Raw genomic sequence first — 16,474 nt, 5'->3', positions numbered from 1 at the left:
GCAATCTGTGCAAGCACTCCCACATTATTTCCAAGATGCTGAGGCAAGTGTTTCAGCAAAGGGTTGGGCTGCGATGTAAAATGTGGCTTACTGTCAACTTGCACTAAAATGAACTAGATTGTTTGCTGTAAAACCTGATGAAGTAAATGGCATACTACAGTACACTTGTCTGATCTTCTTCTTTGCTTCAGCAGGCAATGGCCCAAAGCTAATGAGAGCCCATTACTTTGATACATGGCTGCATCCAGACAGTCAGAAAGCATAGGGAGGCAAGGCAATAGCCAAGGGCAATAAACAACAAAAAGGGCTGTATCACCCAGGATAAGTCAGAGCAGTATTCTGGTCCCAGATGACTGCACTATTATTTACAGCCAGACAGACCAGACCAGGTGTCACGACTTCCTCCGAAGCTGCCTCCTCTCCTTGTTCGGGCAGGCTTCGGCGTTCGTCGTCACCGGCCTTCTAGCCACTGCCGCTCCTCATCTCATCATTCCATTTGTTTTGTCTTGTTTATTACACACACCTGGTTCATATCCCCTCATCAGTCCCTGTATCAGTATTCCCTCTGCCCCCTTGTCTTTGTGTGTGATTGTTTATTGTGGAGGTTACTATAGCTCGGTGGAGCTATATTGTATTTTGTATCGCCCGGATATTCACCCGTGTGCCTTGTTGTCTCCAGTGCGCCGTAATACCGCACTGGAGTGTTTTACGCATTGCTGCGTACCGCTGTCTTACCGAATAAACAATTTATTCTGTGATTTACCCTCCTGTGCCTAACTCCATCCAAATCAACCGCCACAGAATCCCACACCCAACAGCATGGAGTCACCAGGAGATGGGAATATGCCTGGAGTCGTGGAGCGGGTCGAGGAGCATTCCAACATGCTAGCCAGCTTGGGCGAAGCGATGGATCGTGTTCTCCAGGTCGTCCAACACATGGAGAAGACAGGACCCGACCCTTCGGGACCAGCTGAGCGACCGGATCCAGCCACCCACACCCCAGCACCCAGAGGGATTCACCTACCCCGACCGAGGGAGTATGACGGGATAGCTGCCCGCTGCCAGGGATTCCTCCTGCAGCTGGACCTCTATTTTTCTACCATCAGCCCGGCTCCATCGGAGTGGGAGAAGGTGTCCGCCCTCGTCTCCTGCCTCTCGGGGAAAGCCCTTGAGTGGGTCAACGCAGTCTGGAGTGAAGGAGGAGACACGTTGGACAACTATGGGGAGTTCGCTCGCCTCTTCCGGGCAGTCTTCGATCACCCTCCTGAAGGAAGAGAGGCGGGCGAGCAGCTAGTCCATCTGAGGCAGGGGACGAGGACCGCGCAGGACTTTGCCCTGGAGTTTAGAACTCTAGCGGCTGGGTCCAGGTGGAAAGAGTGGGCCCTCATCGACCGCTTCCGGTGCAGCTTGCGAGAGGACGTCCGAAGGGAGCTAGCCTGCCGGGATACCACGTTGACTTTCAACCAGCTGGTGGACATGACCATCCGGTTGGACAACCTGCTGGCTTCAAGAGGACTTCCTGGAAGGGGCCTGCCCGTTTCACCCCCCTTCAACCCGGATTACGTACCGATGGAGCTGGGTGGTGCAGCAATCCGGGCAAGAGAGGACACTCTGCTGCACGCTGTCGTCAGAGTTCTTCTGGGTCTGGAGGCGGCAGGCAGGGCACTCTCGCGTCACCCCAGGTAGCGCAAACCCACACTTGTTCAGAGCCCTCTGCTGCGCACTTCACCATACACGTCACCTTCCCTGATTACACGGTAGTTCCCCAGTGTAGGGCACTGGTCGATTCAGGCGCAGCTGGGAACTTCATAGACAGGTCTTTAGCTAATCGTCTATGTATCACATTGGTTACCCTACCCATTCCATTGCCCATCAAAGCACTTGACAGTCGACCATTAGTGTCAGGTTATGTTAGGGAGGTTACAGCACCAGTCACGATGATTATGCAGGAGACCCATTGGGAGCAAATCACCTTTTTTATTATTGAGTCCCCTGATTTCCCTGTTGTGTTGGGTCTTCCCTGGCTCGCACTACACAACCCCACCTTTTCATGGCCACAGAGTGTTCTCACGGGGTGGTCACGAGAGTGTCAGGGTAGGTGTCTAGCTGTTTCCGTTGGTGCAACCACGGTGGAAAGTCCAGACACTACCTCCACTGTGCGCATTCCCCCCGAATACCTTGACTTGGCGCACGCGTTTTCCAAAACGCAGGCGACCAAATTACCACCCCACCGGGCGGGGGATTGCGCGATAAACCTCTGGTTAGACGCTGTGCCTCCCAGGAGTCATGTCTATCCCCTGTCGCAGGCTGAAAGGGAGGCTATGGAGACAAACGTCTCTGAGTCCATGCGCCAGGGGTTCATACGTCCCTCCACTTCACCCGCCTCCTCTAATTTTTTTTTTGTGAAGAAGAAAGACAGAGGTCTGCGCCCTTGCATTGATTACCGGGCACTTAATCAAACTACCATTCGCTATAGTAACCCTCTACCCCTCATCTCCTCTGTTATTGAATCAATGCATGGGGCTCGCTTCTTCACAAAATTAGATCTCCGGAGTGTGTACAACCTGGTGCGTGTCCGGGAAGGGGACGAGTGGAAGAGAGCATTCAGCACAACCACGGGGCATTACGAATACCTGGTGATGCCGAAAGGGTTGATGAATGCTCCATCAGTCTTCCAGTCCTTTGTGAACGAGGTGTTTTGGAACATGCTTGGTCGTGGTGTGGTGGTCTACATCGATGAGATTCTGGTCTATTCCGCTACGCGCACTGAGCATGTGTCCCTGGTTCGCAGAGTGCTGGGCCGACTGTTGGAGCATGACCTGTATGCCAAGGCAGAAAAGTGTCTGTTCATCCAACAGTCTGTCTCCTTCCTCGGATACCACATCACCACCTCAAGGTGTGGAGATGGAGGGAGACCACATTTCAGCCGTGCGTAATTGGCCGACTCCAACCACGGGAAAGGAGGTGCAGCGCTTTATTGGGTTTGCCAATTACTATCAGAGGTTTATTCGGGGCTTTGGCAAGGTCGCAGCTCCCATCACCTCTCTGTTGAAGGGTGGGCTTTCCCGGCTCTGCTGGTCTGCTGAGGCTGACAGGGCTTTCAGTAACCTGAGGGCTCTGTTCACCTCAGCCCCAGTACTGGCCCATCCCGATCCATCATTACCGTTCATAGTGGAGGTGGTTGCGTCCGAGGTAGGGATAGGTGCTGTCCTATCCCAACGCTCGGGCATGCCACCCAAGCTCTGCCCCTGTGCCTTCTTCTCTAAGAAGCTCAGCCCGGCGGAGCAGAACTATGACGTTGGTGATCGGGAGCTGTTGGCTGTTCTCAGAGCCCTGACTGTGTGGAGGCACTGGCTCGAGGGGGCGAAACACCCTTTCCTCGTCTGGACTGACCACCGGAACCTGGAGTACATCCGGGCAGCGAGGAGGCTGAACCCTCGCCTGTTTACTCACGTCTTCCGGCACTACGGGGTGCCAGAGGACATAGTGTCTGACCGGGGTTCCCAGTTTACATCCAGGGTCTGGAAGGCGTTCATGGAACGTCTCGGGGTCTCGGTCAGCCTGACCTCTGGGTTTCACCCCAAGTCTAATGGGCAGGTGGAACGGGTGAATCAGGATGTGGGTAGGCTCCTGCGCTCCTACTGCCAGGACCGGCCGGGGGAGTGGTCGGTGTTCTTGCCATGGGCCGAATATGCCCAGAACTCTCTCCGCCACTCCTCTACTTACCTATCTCCATTTCAATGTGTTTTAGGTTATCAGCCGGTCCTGGCACCGTGGCATCAGAGCCAGACCGAAGCTCCTGCGGTGGATGACTGGTTTCTGTGCGCGGAGGAGACGTGGAACGCTGCCCACATCCACCTCCAGCCAGAAGGCCAACGCTGAACGCACCGAAGTGAGGCCCCAGTCTTTGTACCGGGTGATCGGGTCTGGCTCTCGACCCGGAATCTGATCCTCCACCTGCCCTGCCGGAAAATGAGCCCACGGTTTGTGGGGCTGTTCAGATTCCTGAGTCCTGAGGAGAGTAAACAAGGTTACGTATAGTTTACTGCTCCCTCCTGATTACCGTATTAACCCCTCGTTTCACGTGTCTATCCTCAGGCCGGTGGTGGCTGGTCCGCTGCAGTTGTCTGAGGTGCGGGAGGTCCCTCCGCCTCCTCTGGACATCGAGGGGGCCCCAGCGTACTCCGTCCGTTCCATCCTGAATTCGAGGCGTCGGATGGGGGGCCTTCAGTACCTCGTGGAGTGGGAGGGGTACGGTCCGGAGGAGCGGTGCTGGGTCACAGTGAGGGATGTCCTTGATCCGTCCCTGTTGCGGGATTTCCACCATCCCTGCTCCGCGTCCTCCTGGCCGTCCCCGAGGCCGGTGTCGGCACGCTGCTGGAGCTGCGCGTCAAGGGGGGGTACTGTCACGACTTCCTCCGAAGCTGCCTCCTCTCCTTGTTCGGGCAGGCTTCGGCGTTCGTCGTCACCGGCCTTCTAGCCACTGCTGCTCCTCATCTCATCATTCCATTTGTTTTGTCTTGTTTATTACACACACCTGGTTCATATCCCCTCATCAGTCCCTGTATCAGTATTCCCTCTGCCCCCTTGTCTTTGTGTGTGATTGTTTATTGTGGAGGTTACTATAGCTCGGTGGAGCTATATTGTATTTTGTATCACCCGGATATTCACCCGTGTGCCTTATTGTCTCCAGTGCGTAATACCGCACTGGAGTGTTTTACGCATTGCTGCGTACCGCTGTCTTACCAAATAAACAATTTATTCTGTGATTTACCCTCCTGCGCCTGACTCGGTCCAAATCACCCGCCACACCAGGCCCAGCAGACATAGAGGTATACATATAATCCTTCACAAAAGTAGAGATCAGACACAAGGATCCTTTCTTTAAATGACTTACAGCTAGGCAGTATAGTGCTCCCAAATAAATATATTACGTTTCTTTGGTATGGGAGTAATTACTCATCACTAGAAGGCAAAAGTTTATATAACCACACAATCGATTGATCTTGTGTATCCATTCCTCCAGAAATAGGCTTGTGTCAGGGAAGGCTTGAGGGCGTCATGGCCTCAGACAATATCCCTTGCTAATATTAGACCTGATTACAATTCTAACAGCTATTGCAGACACTATCTGGTCGTTTGGAGGGTAATTTGACTATGCAATAGGAAAACTTCAAACCTAACTGCTGGGCATACATTGAGGGTACTATGGCTTATTCCCAGGGGAGTGTTGCAGTTTCATGCTGACTGTCAATCTGTATGAAGGCAATTCACTTTGATGTTTGTACCAGAATAGGCTAGTATTTGTATTGACATAATTTAGTAATCTGCATATCCTTATATGATAGCAGTTGGTCTATGGATCTGTAATAACATGATAATAATTTTTTTGTGACAGATCAAAATAATTATCTTCAAGGACTCAGCACTGAGATGGTTGTCTAAGTGAGATGGTTGTCTAGGTGAGATACGTCTAGCTATCTCATCTATATTTGTTTAATTTAAGAGCCCTTGGGATAGGCTGGGATAGGCTGACTGCAAAGTTGAACAATAGCTAACAGTCTCCCTCTGTTAGTGAACCATATTGCTGGGTGCTATGGGGAAAGAAAAACGTATAGGGAGAATGGCTATGAAAAACAAGCTCTACAGACAAACTCCGTTTGACTAAATAAACTCAAAGAGCCCATAGCCCTACAAAACATTTATTGTAATTGGAGGTTGGAAGACACTGTCTCTTTATTACTGGGCTACATCAGATCCAGTTAGGGCTTAAAAGATACACCATTAACCTAATCTAAAATAGTGATTTAACTACTGCTCTCTATTTTAATCAACCACAGGGTGAACTAGGTCATGGTTGTTGTAACGACTCAATAGTTAGCTCTTACTAGCAGTTCCTATTCCTAATGTGAACATGAGGCCATTCTGGGTGAAGGATTGCCCTTGTCAGTCTGACAGACCAAGATCATTCAAGGGGACAATTGCATTTGCCATTCAGACATTGTTCTATTACCTTGGCTGCACATATCCAATAATCAGTATTGATAGGAGAAAGTATACAACAAAAAATATCAGCATACTGTATTTTGTTGTAAATGATGAATGTATTTCCTTAATTTGGCACAATTGGGGCAAGTTAGCTCTGAGGCTTTGGTAAAATTGGTTTGTTAAAAATGCATCATAGACCGAGTCATGCAGCGGTCTAAGGCACTGCATCGCAGTGCTAGAGGTGTCACTACAGACCCGGGTTCAATCCCAGGCTGTGTCGCAGCCGGCCGCGACCGGGAGACCCATGAGGCAGCGCACAATTGGCCCAGTGTCGTCCGGGTTAGGGGAGGGTTTGGCCGGCTGGGATGTCCTTGTCCCATCACATTCTAGCGACTCTTTGTGGCGGGCCGGAAAAATGCACACTGACTTCGGTCACCAGTTGTACTGTGTTTCCTCTGACACATTGGTGCGGCTGGCTTCCTGATTAAGCGAGCAGTATGTGAAGAAGCAGTGCGGCTTGGCAGGGTCGTGTTTCGGAGGACGCATGGCTCTCAACCTTCGCCTCTCCCGAGTTCGTACGGGAGTTGCAGCGATGGGACAAGACTGTAACTACCAATTGGGAAGAAAAAGGGGTAAAAAGTACACAAAACAATGCATCATAGCACAAAACATGAAAGACAAAATCATGCAACGGGGGACAATCTGCAAACATTATTGTGGAAAAGCAAAATTGGAGGTGCTGCAATAATACCATATGGTCTGGAAACCTAGACAGCACATAGACAGCACATTTACCACATGAGCAGTTGGTGAGAAAAACAAAACCCTGCAATAATCCCACATCGTGCCTGATTGTGATCAGTATGTAAAGCCTTATTTAAGAAGTAATGCACATAAGGATCCATAGGACCTATATATGTGTCACGATCGTCGTTAAGAGAGGAGGACCAAGGCGCAGCGTGATGAACGAACATGTTTATTTATCATTAGTGATAAACACGGACAGTAAACAAAACAACAAACGACTCGTGAAGTCCACGGTACAAACACAAAACCAACTGGAACAAGAACCCACAAACACAAAGGGAAAAACAGACAGTTTAAATATGGCTCCCAATCAGAGACAACCAGCCACAGCTGACACTCGTTGCCTCTGATTGGGAGTCACTCTAGCCAACATAGAAATAAACAAACCAGAACTCCCAACATAGAAATACACCACATAGAATGAACACACCCTGGCTCAACATATAGAGTCCCAGAGCCAGGGTGTGACAATATGTAAATACATTTACATTTAGCAGACACGTTTATCCAGAGCAACTAGTGTTAATTGTCTTGCTCAAGGGCACATCGACAGATTTTTCATCTAGTCTGCTCAGGGATTCAAACCAGCGACCTTTCGGTTACTGGCCCAATGCTCTCAACCGCTTGGTTACTTGCCGCCCTATGCCGGATGTATGGTTTTTACTCAGATGGGCTTCACTGTATAGACTGTAGTTGATGCCAGTAGTACTATTGATACTAAAATGTCTTACAGTACATGTTTTAGGTGCAGCATGGCTTCATTGTTTACATAAAAAATAGCAATGAAAACCTATGTTCAAGGGAAACCCTTTTGGGAATCCATTTGCATCCATTCAACATCAAACAATAGAATGCCCATTGTCCTTTTACAATGTCATTGATAGATTTTCATAGAAATTCCTAATTCAACTGTTTAACATAACATATGGCCTCAAGCTATATATTTAAGCAATAAGGCACGAGGGGATGTGGTATATGGCCAATATACCACGTGTAAGGGCTGTTCTTACACACAACGCAACGCGGAGTGCCTGGATACAGCCCTTAGCCGTGGTATATTGGCCATATACCACAAACCCCCAAGGTGCCTTATTGCTATTATAAACTGGTTACCAACGTAATTAGAGCAGTAAAAATACATGTTTTGTCACTGGTGATGTAGCACACATGCAACAATGTCATGCTGGATTTAACCATAATATTCTCTAGGGATATGGGGAACCTGCACTAATGGTGACCCTACTGGTTGGTGCCAGACAAGGCTCAATTTGGACATCAAGAATGTATTTTATCAATATGTAGATGACACGGGACACTGAATTCATTGGTGAGTCATGCACCAGTTAGGATTTTTTCCATGCAGGGCAGTGGCAGGGAAAGGAGGCAACATTTCTCCAGACACAGAAATACATGTATGTTTTATTTTAGAAAAGCATAATGCATAAGCGGAAAAGTGTACTTTTAAAACATACAGATTATAGATCAAGTAAAGCAAATGTTTGGTTTAGTAAATCCACTGACCATAGCCTGTGATGCTGAAACATTAGCTCTGCCTTGCTCGGCTCTGGCCTTAATAGTGACATTAGCACTTGACTAGCCATGCCAAGTTTACTGTGACACCACCTCTAATATTGTCCAGAGATAACCTTCCTATTTTCACAGGACGATAAAAATAGCCATGTCTCTTACACAGAAACAGAGACTGGCACTTGGAAAAATATAATCCATACTGGCAAAGATAATAGGAGTCAGTGGAACAAATATAACCAAATATAAACTACTGGTTACACCCCAAAACAGATGTGAAGTAGACGAAATGTTGTTTGAGACACTTATTCTACATGTTGAAAAAGTGGACGCACCAATGTTGTTTTATAACATGGGACAGGCTGATGAAATAGATGAAAAGTAGCCTAGCTACAGTGAGGGAAAAAGTATTTGATCCTCTGCTGATTTTGTACGTTTGCCCACCGACAAAGAAATGATCAGTCTATAATTTTAATGATAGGTTTATTTGAACAGTGAGAGACAGAATAACAACAACAAAAATCCAGAAAAACACATGTTATAAATTGATTTGCATTTTAATGAGGGAAATAAGTATTTGACCCCCTCTCAATCAAAAAGATTTCTGGCTCCCAGGTGTCTTTTATACAGGTAACGAGCTGAGATTAGGAGCACACTCTTAAAGGGAGTGCTCCTAATCTCAGCTTGTTACCTGTATAAAAGACACCTGTCCACAGAAGCAATCAATCAATCAGATTCCAAACTCTCCACCATGGCCAAGACCAAAGAGCTCTCCAAGGATGTCAGGGACAAGATTGTAGACCTACACAAGGCTGGAATGGGCTACAAGACCATTGCCAAGCAGCTTGGTGAGAAGGTGACGACAGTTGGTGTGATTATTCGCAAATGGAAAAAACACAAAAGAACTGTCAATCTCCCTCGGCCTGGGGCTCCATGCAAGAGCTCACCTTGTGGAGTTGCCAGATGAGACCAAAATGGAGCTCTTTGGCATCAACTCAACTCACCGTGTTTGGAGGAGGAGGAATGCTGCCTATGACCCCAAGAACACCATCCCCACCCATCTTGGGTGAGAACCTCCTTCCCTCAGCCAGGGCTGAGGGAAGGAATGGGTCGTGGATGGGTATTCCAGCATGACAATGACCCAAAACACACGGCCAAGGCAACAAAGGAGTGGCTCAAGAAGAAGCACATTAAGGTCCTGGAGTGGCCTAGCCAGTCTCCAGACCTTAATCCCATAGAAAATATGTGGAGGGAGCTGAAGGTTCGAGTTGCCAAACGTCAGCCTCGAAACCTTAATGACTTCTGCAAAGAGGAGTGGGACAAAATCCCTCCTGAGATGTGTGCAAACCTGGTACAAGAAACGTCTGACTTCTGTGATTGCCAACAAGGGTTTTGCCACCAAGTACTAAGTCATGTTTTGCAGAGGGGTCAAATACTTATTTCCCTCATTAAAATGCAAATCAATTTATAACATTTTTGACATGCGTTTTTCTGGATTTTTTTGTTGTTATTCTGTCTCTCACTGTTCAAATAAACCTACCATTAAAATTATAGACTGATCATGTCTTTGTCAGTGGGAAAACGTACAAAATCAGCAGGGGATCAAATACTTTTTTCCCTCACTGTATGGTATGACAAAAATTATCCCTCTCCTTGAAAACAAAAGAGGCCATTATTCTTTCAGGCCAATTACCCATAAACCTCTAGTAAAACAGACATTGTAGAAGCTTCAGTTCTATTCTTAGTATGTGTGTATAATAACACTATTATAACAACACTGAAAAGGGAACTGGCGTCATGGCAGTCTCTTTGGTAGAGTGAAGGAGGCAGGGTCTCATGATGAACAATATACAAAATGCCATAATAAAGTGAACTAATTTCCCAATCTTCCCTGTTGCTGTTGAGATACAATGGCAGGGCAGGACAACAAAGTCCTCAAACAGAAAAAAAAGTTATTATTCAAGGAAACACCCTGCCTCCATAAACCTTGTTGTTACCAGGTCATTGAGACTAGACCAAAAAAAAGCTTCATGAGTGACATGATGACCTTGATAATAATGTGCAGTATACTGTATAATTGATGCAGAACTATATTTTAAGTATTCTAACTACAGCATCATAAAATGTGTCAGTACTTAGGCGTAGGCTAGTTCTGTGTGCTGCCTAGCCAGTCATCCAATGACTGTGACATAGTTCCCAATACGCAGCTGCCTACAGCCAGCGGTTACAGTTGGAAGAGTGCTGGCTATGATTATCAGTGGCACAGGTCCAACACTTGAATTCCTGCAGGAGGAGGAGACAACTATCCAAAAGAAAACGGTCAACATAGTACACTGTCTCGCGCTCAAATAATACCAGTCTGTTTTCACACAGACAAATGGCTGTTTAATGCAGGAGCAGTACCAGAATTTCTGAATAGCTTTAATAAATATGTTTAATGTTCTAGCTATTATAAGCAAATTTGCCTGACTATACATTTTTTATAAAGACTTATGATTGCACTGACCACCGTATGCCTGATTCACATTAGTTTATAATTGTTCATGAGCATATGGAAAAAGCAGAATCTCGAGCTTTTCTGATAAAAAAAGAGAGCTCTAATCAACACTGCTCTAATTAATTAATGGGTGACATTAGGTGACATCTTGAGTGGTTCGAGCATTAATGACCTCCCTATGGAGAGGACTCTTCATTCCCAATTAAACCAAACATATAAAATTATTCAGATGCACTGGCAGCACTTTTTTAAGTTAAAGTATTGTGTTGTGAAAAAAACTACACAATACACAAAGAGAGCGGATGCAAACCAGGCCAGCTGTCTGGCTTCACAACAAAGCCCCCAACACTACAGTGTCCATCTTCGGGAAAGAAAAAACTGCTAAACCAAAACGAGTCATAGGCCTTTTCGCATAAAAACTCTCTAAACATTACAAATAGACAAACCAATAGAATGAAAGCCCGTAACCTCCACTGATTAACTGGGAACTGGACATCCTGACCGGTCCAGCGCTGCCTAGCCTGAGCATAGCCTGGTTTGCTAAAGCTAAAGGCGAGCATTAGACTATCAAAATTGTATCAACTAAAGAAAATGTAGCAGATAATCAAACGCTCCTGTAGCTACAGTACATCGTTATCTTTATTGCTTATCGGATTCACAGTAGCCGATTACATGGCAAGGGATATTTGCAACGATATAGCAAGCCCACAAAGGCTGGAGAAGTGGTCATGCATGCAGCATGACAATAAACTGCCACTAGCCAAGCCAGTCTTACTGCTCTCTCTCTCGCTCTACATATCGTTAACCAATAAGACGTCAGCCTTTATAGGCTACCGTAATCATTCTGCATAGGCCCATTGTGAATTATGAGATTTAAAATTTAGGCCTTTCATCTATTCTTCAATCATTTACAAATATGCCCTGGAATTAAAACGTTGTCGTTCCAGATCATCCAGTTAGATTGACAGAAAGTAAAAACAGAAAAGGGGGAGAGGGAATTCCAACAACTGCATTTATGTATTCATTTGTACAGTTAGTTTACTTGGATGATTTGGTTACAATAAAACATTCTCCCCAAGACAATCACACAGCTGTGGAAAACGTTTTATTATCATGCATTTCTCACTTACCCTCTATTCGGCTGGCTGTTATGAAGGCTTGCTATATCCAATGGAACTGTACACTGATGTCGGTGCCCAGCCCTGTCCTTATGTGCGTTAGTCTTCTCTCAGTTGCGCAGCAATAACGCTATTCCACTACAAATAGCGGAGCGTTGCCTACATCCTCCACGACAGCGTCTGCAGTTCCAGCTCGACCCTTTGGGCGTGTTTTTCCAGATTGATTGGCAATTTTCCGGTCAAATGGGCATTTGGGATACAATAAATGATACATTTAAAACCAAAGATGTTGAAAAATGTTGTGACATTATGCAAATAAATTCGATTAATATGCATTAGTTTGCATTGTTTTGGCCGAATAAAAGCAATTTTATGTGATTACGAAGGCTGATCTCGCGAGCATACCAATCTGATAGGCCTACCAACGCGATCTTGTGGTTGTAGTTTCTATTTTCAACTGTGCAATTCAAAAGTTGGGCATCACGTCCAGAATAAAACGACAAGTTCCGTGGCCCATTGCTTGGTTTACGGAAGTATTTGGAAAGCTGCTCATTTCAACGGTTGCCATCTGAGGTGAAACTAGGCATAGCCATCTCTGCTAATCTCCAGATACTGTCTCTGTAGTGTCTTTTGTTATGTACATGATAGGAACGTTTTTGGTGTGATATTTTTTATGTGAAGGTAGCTAGCTACATCAAGAAGACACACATAACGTTACGTTCACAAGTTATCCATGAAGCCACTGTTGGACTCTGATGAGGAGGAAGAAGAGTTGGGAGCGTATCAAAAGAAACTCAGAGGTAACGTTAGGCTAGTTAGCTAGCTAAAGGTAAGGCTTGAGTTTAGCCAGAAAATGATGCGCTGTAACTAGCTAGCTAGCTGGTCTTTTTGTTCCATTTTGTGGTTGACATTAGACATAGGCCTACTAGCTACTTCAGGTGTTTTAAAAGCTGGCTAAATAAACAAGACAACATCCCCACGTTTACTCTCTAGTCTGTCTCTTCTCAAAAGAGAGATACGTTACATTGTCATCAGTTTGTTATTCAGCCTTGAAAATACACAGTTATATCTGTTACACAGTAAACCTTTCAACATGATGATTTGACCCCCAGAGAGAGCCAACCGCAGCATCCAGCAGCTCAGCAGTGCACTGGAAGAGCCCAGCTCAGATGCAGAGGGCATGGAACCAGGCAGGGCTGGAGACACAGACTGCACGACTGGAGAGGACTCATGGAACCAAAGGCAACGGAGTGAAGCTGGTACTTGAGCCTGTGATTAATGTCATCACTTGGGTCCCATAGACCCGGGTTTTCCTAATCTGGTCCTGGAAAACTACTGGCTCTGCAGGCATTAATTCCAGCCGTGCAGTAACACACCTGATTTGACTAATCATAGTCCAGATTGAGGACTCTTGTACTCCAGACTCAGGACTATGCTTAGTTGAATACTTTAGTGTGTGAGAGATGGGCTGGAGCAAAAACCTGCTCCCCACTTTCTGCTGTCCAGGACTGGAGTTGGAGTAGCTACAGATTTTATGCCAGATATGTGATAACAATGTTTCCATTACTGGGTGTTACAGGTTAGCTTATGCAAAACACCGCCATAGATGTTTCAACTAACCTGCTCTTGGCGTTACTGTCTTCGTTCTCGATTCTGGGAAAAGGGTATCTTATAAATGTCACTGTCCATTTGCAGGTGGTTCTACAAAAGAAAAAAGAGAACTCAGAAAGATATTAAATCCATGTTTTGTACTGCGCAAGGAGGTTCCTCGCCATCTTAGCTGCCACACATCTAGCATTTCCTAGCATCTTTGCAGGATTAGTCGTTTCTATGCGACGCGGCCTTGGCCACGTGTAGAAGTAGATGGCAGCGCGTCACACAGTGCAACCAAAACAACTTGCAAGAGGCATTTCTCACTCCATACAAAACATGGATTTAATATCTTTCTGAGTTTTCTCTGGTTTTTGTAGGTCTACCTGCAACTGGATACCGACATTTATAAGATACCCTTTTCCCCGAATCGAGAACGAAGACAGTATCGCCAAGAGCAGGTTAGTTGAAACGTCTATGGCGGTGTTTTGTATAAGCTAACCTGTAATGCCATGTAACAGACACACACATTATTCTTAGTAATGTAATATTGTAAAATTGTAGTGAAATAATGGAGCAATGTATAACTGTAATGTAATAATGAAGCAATGCAAATTTGTATGATGTAATGTTTTATTTCTGTTTGGACTCTAGGAAGAGTAGCTGCTGCCTTGGCAACAGCTAATGTGGATTCTAATAAAATACTAAATGGAAATATAGTTATCACATATCTGGCGTACAATCAGTAGCTAGAGTTGGAGAACCCTACCATAGAGCATCAGCACTGATTTCCCAGAATAACACGCGCACTTCATTATACATCCCCATGGATGTTTTTTGTAATTAGTTTTACCTTTTGTATTTGCACCGCTATATATACTAATGGCTTATTTTGTGTTTCAGTCAATCAGCTGCGATCACTCCTGCAAAAGCAACAAAAAGAGACACTTTCACTCACTTCTCCTTCAAAGACAAAATCTTCCCCAAAGGTACTATCCTCAAGACCGTGCATAAGAATCTATGATAAGACTTAAGACAATTAACACAACGTAGATGTCTAGATGTCCTTTCCCTTTATCAGCCTACTTAGATCAGATTAACTCCATTTAATCAATTCCATCCTATGGCAATATATTGATTGATCACCAAAAAACACTCTTGGAAATAACTATCTAGTGATTGCGTTATTGAGTTCAGACTCTGGTGGTGTGGCAGACTAATTAGTTTTTTGCACAATTCGGTTGGGTGCAACACTTTTGTTGTCCCATTGTGAATATGTTTATGACTAACACACAAGTCTTCTTTAATCCATATTACCAGAGGTGTCAAGATGATGTGAGCTCTAGAATGCCTGCCGTTAAAGACCTGGTCCCCATTCTCCACAACCAGTCAGAGTACATCCAGCACCTGGAGGCTGAGGTCAAGTTCTGCAAGGTCTGTCTGTCTGTCTGATGAGCCCACCTCAGTCTCGCTACCACTGACTCTCATTAAAGTTCTTACTCAATTTGTTCACCAATGGATATTCATTACATGTAATGAATTATAGTGGTAGATGTCCATCTTGCTGGACATTTATAACCCACAAGTGTGTGTATGTCTGTGTATCTGTTGTTGTTTGTGACTGTGCGTTGTTGTTGTTGGCAGGAGGAGCTTCTGGGGATGAAACAGAGGATAAGGGTGGTGGTGGTAGAGAATGAGAAACTACATAGAGAGATCAAGTCCAAAATGGGGGAAGAAACCCTGAAAGACTACACTCTCTTAGATGGCACGGTAATGTGTTTTCACAATGATGGTTCTGCGTTAAAATTCCATTCTGGAGATAAGCAAAGTGCAGACACGACAGAATAAACAATTTTTCATGATTGTATTCTCTCCTAGGTGAATTCCGAGCCGTCCAGAGCAGACAATTCTCAAAGAACAGCATTTATACCAGCTCACAGTGTCTTTCAACAAGCAGAGGAACACAAGTGGAAGAAAGAACTGGTAGGCCTGTATGACTATGGTCACCTCTCTCCTTCCATACTGAGTACTGCAGCTGACAGAATTTCTACATGTAGATAAAGCTTTTAGTACCCTAGGTTTTACATTTTTAAATTACTTGAGAGTAATGTTGACAGCTAATCTCCTCTCCAACATCACATTTTCAACTTGGCCTCAGGAGCAGCTCAAATCCCTCTATCTAGCCCAGACAGAGACACTGGAAGCTCAAGTAAGGTCACTGAAGTAAGTGAACTGTAGGACTTTACAGATCAGCATTAATTCACAGAGATCTTGCATATCTGATTAATCAGGGTTTAATTTTTCATCAGCGTCTATTCGTGCATTCTGTTTTTCCTGATATTCTATGTTGTTTTGATCACCTCCATTCAGGAAGGACCTGGCCAGCAGTCAGAAGGAGTGTGAAGAAGTCAAAGGTCGTCTGAGACATAAGGAAGCGATGGCAGCGGCGGGCAGTGCCAAGCAGTGCGTAGGCGGCCTCTGTCTGAAGTGTGCCCAGAATGAGGCCGTGCTGGCAGAGACACACTCCAACATGCACATCCAGGCCATTGAGAGACTCACCAAGTCAGTGATCATGCATTTTTCTCCTTTTCTCCTGATATTTTGTCCTTTATTGATTAGAGTAGTTGGGTTCCTTCAAGGTCTCTTCCCCCTCATACCACCAAACTACCAAGGGCCATTTTTCCTATCCAGTACGCCTAAGGCTTTGCCATTGATCACACTTTATTTATTCCCTTGTTCATTGGTTGGTCAGTGCCTCTGAGCTATGTCAAAGGAAGAATGTTCACATTGAGATGTCATCTCAATCAATCCAGTTGGCATATTCTGACAAAGCAATCAATTTTCCATCCCCTTTAGCAAGGTTGTCAGTAATTCAGTCTCCATGTCAATCACAAATGACAAATCTGGCTTTGATAGGGCATGGCATGTCTACAAGTGACAATGTGAT

General features: G+C 45.4%; 2 protein-coding genes across 10 annotated transcripts in view; one reads left to right on the top strand and one right to left on the bottom strand.

The window, feature by feature from the left end:
- The window catches only part of cep170aa (centrosomal protein 170Aa), a 69,668-nt gene extending 57,545 nt beyond the window's left edge, over nt 1-12,123 (bottom strand). For all 8 annotated transcript variants that reach the window (XM_041859012.2, XM_041859013.2, XM_041859015.2 and 5 more), the window contains exon 1: nt 11,950-12,123. The gene's annotated coding sequence lies outside the window, so the exon portion shown is untranslated. The remainder of the gene's footprint in view (nt 1-11,949) is intronic.
- A 368-nt stretch (nt 12,124-12,491) lies between these two features.
- sdccag8 (SHH signaling and ciliogenesis regulator sdccag8) overlaps nt 12,492-16,474 on the top strand; it is a 48,820-nt gene continuing 44,837 nt past the window's right edge. Inside the window, exons 1-8 of one of the 2 annotated variants that reach the window (XM_041859010.2) lie at nt 12,492-12,737; nt 13,050-13,196; nt 14,431-14,516; nt 14,848-14,961; nt 15,172-15,297; nt 15,406-15,510; nt 15,686-15,750; nt 15,898-16,089. In XM_041859010.2, coding sequence (XP_041714944.1) covers nt 12,671-12,737; nt 13,050-13,196; nt 14,431-14,516; nt 14,848-14,961; nt 15,172-15,297; nt 15,406-15,510; nt 15,686-15,750; nt 15,898-16,089 — 902 coding nt within the window. In that variant the 5' untranslated portion in view covers nt 12,492-12,670. Of the gene's footprint in view, nt 12,738-13,049; nt 13,197-13,906; nt 13,989-14,430; nt 14,517-14,847; nt 14,962-15,171; nt 15,298-15,405; nt 15,511-15,685; nt 15,751-15,897; nt 16,090-16,474 lie in introns of those variants that run through there. The other variant, XM_041859011.2, reaches the window with a different exon arrangement.

The sequence above is a fragment of the Coregonus clupeaformis genome, chromosome 31 (genome assembly GCF_020615455.1).
Source record: "Coregonus clupeaformis isolate EN_2021a chromosome 31, ASM2061545v1, whole genome shotgun sequence".
NCBI lineage: Eukaryota > Metazoa > Chordata > Actinopteri > Salmoniformes > Salmonidae > Coregonus > Coregonus clupeaformis.
Note: the sequence above shows the minus strand (reverse complement) of the source record. Positions and strands in the feature narration are given on the sequence as shown.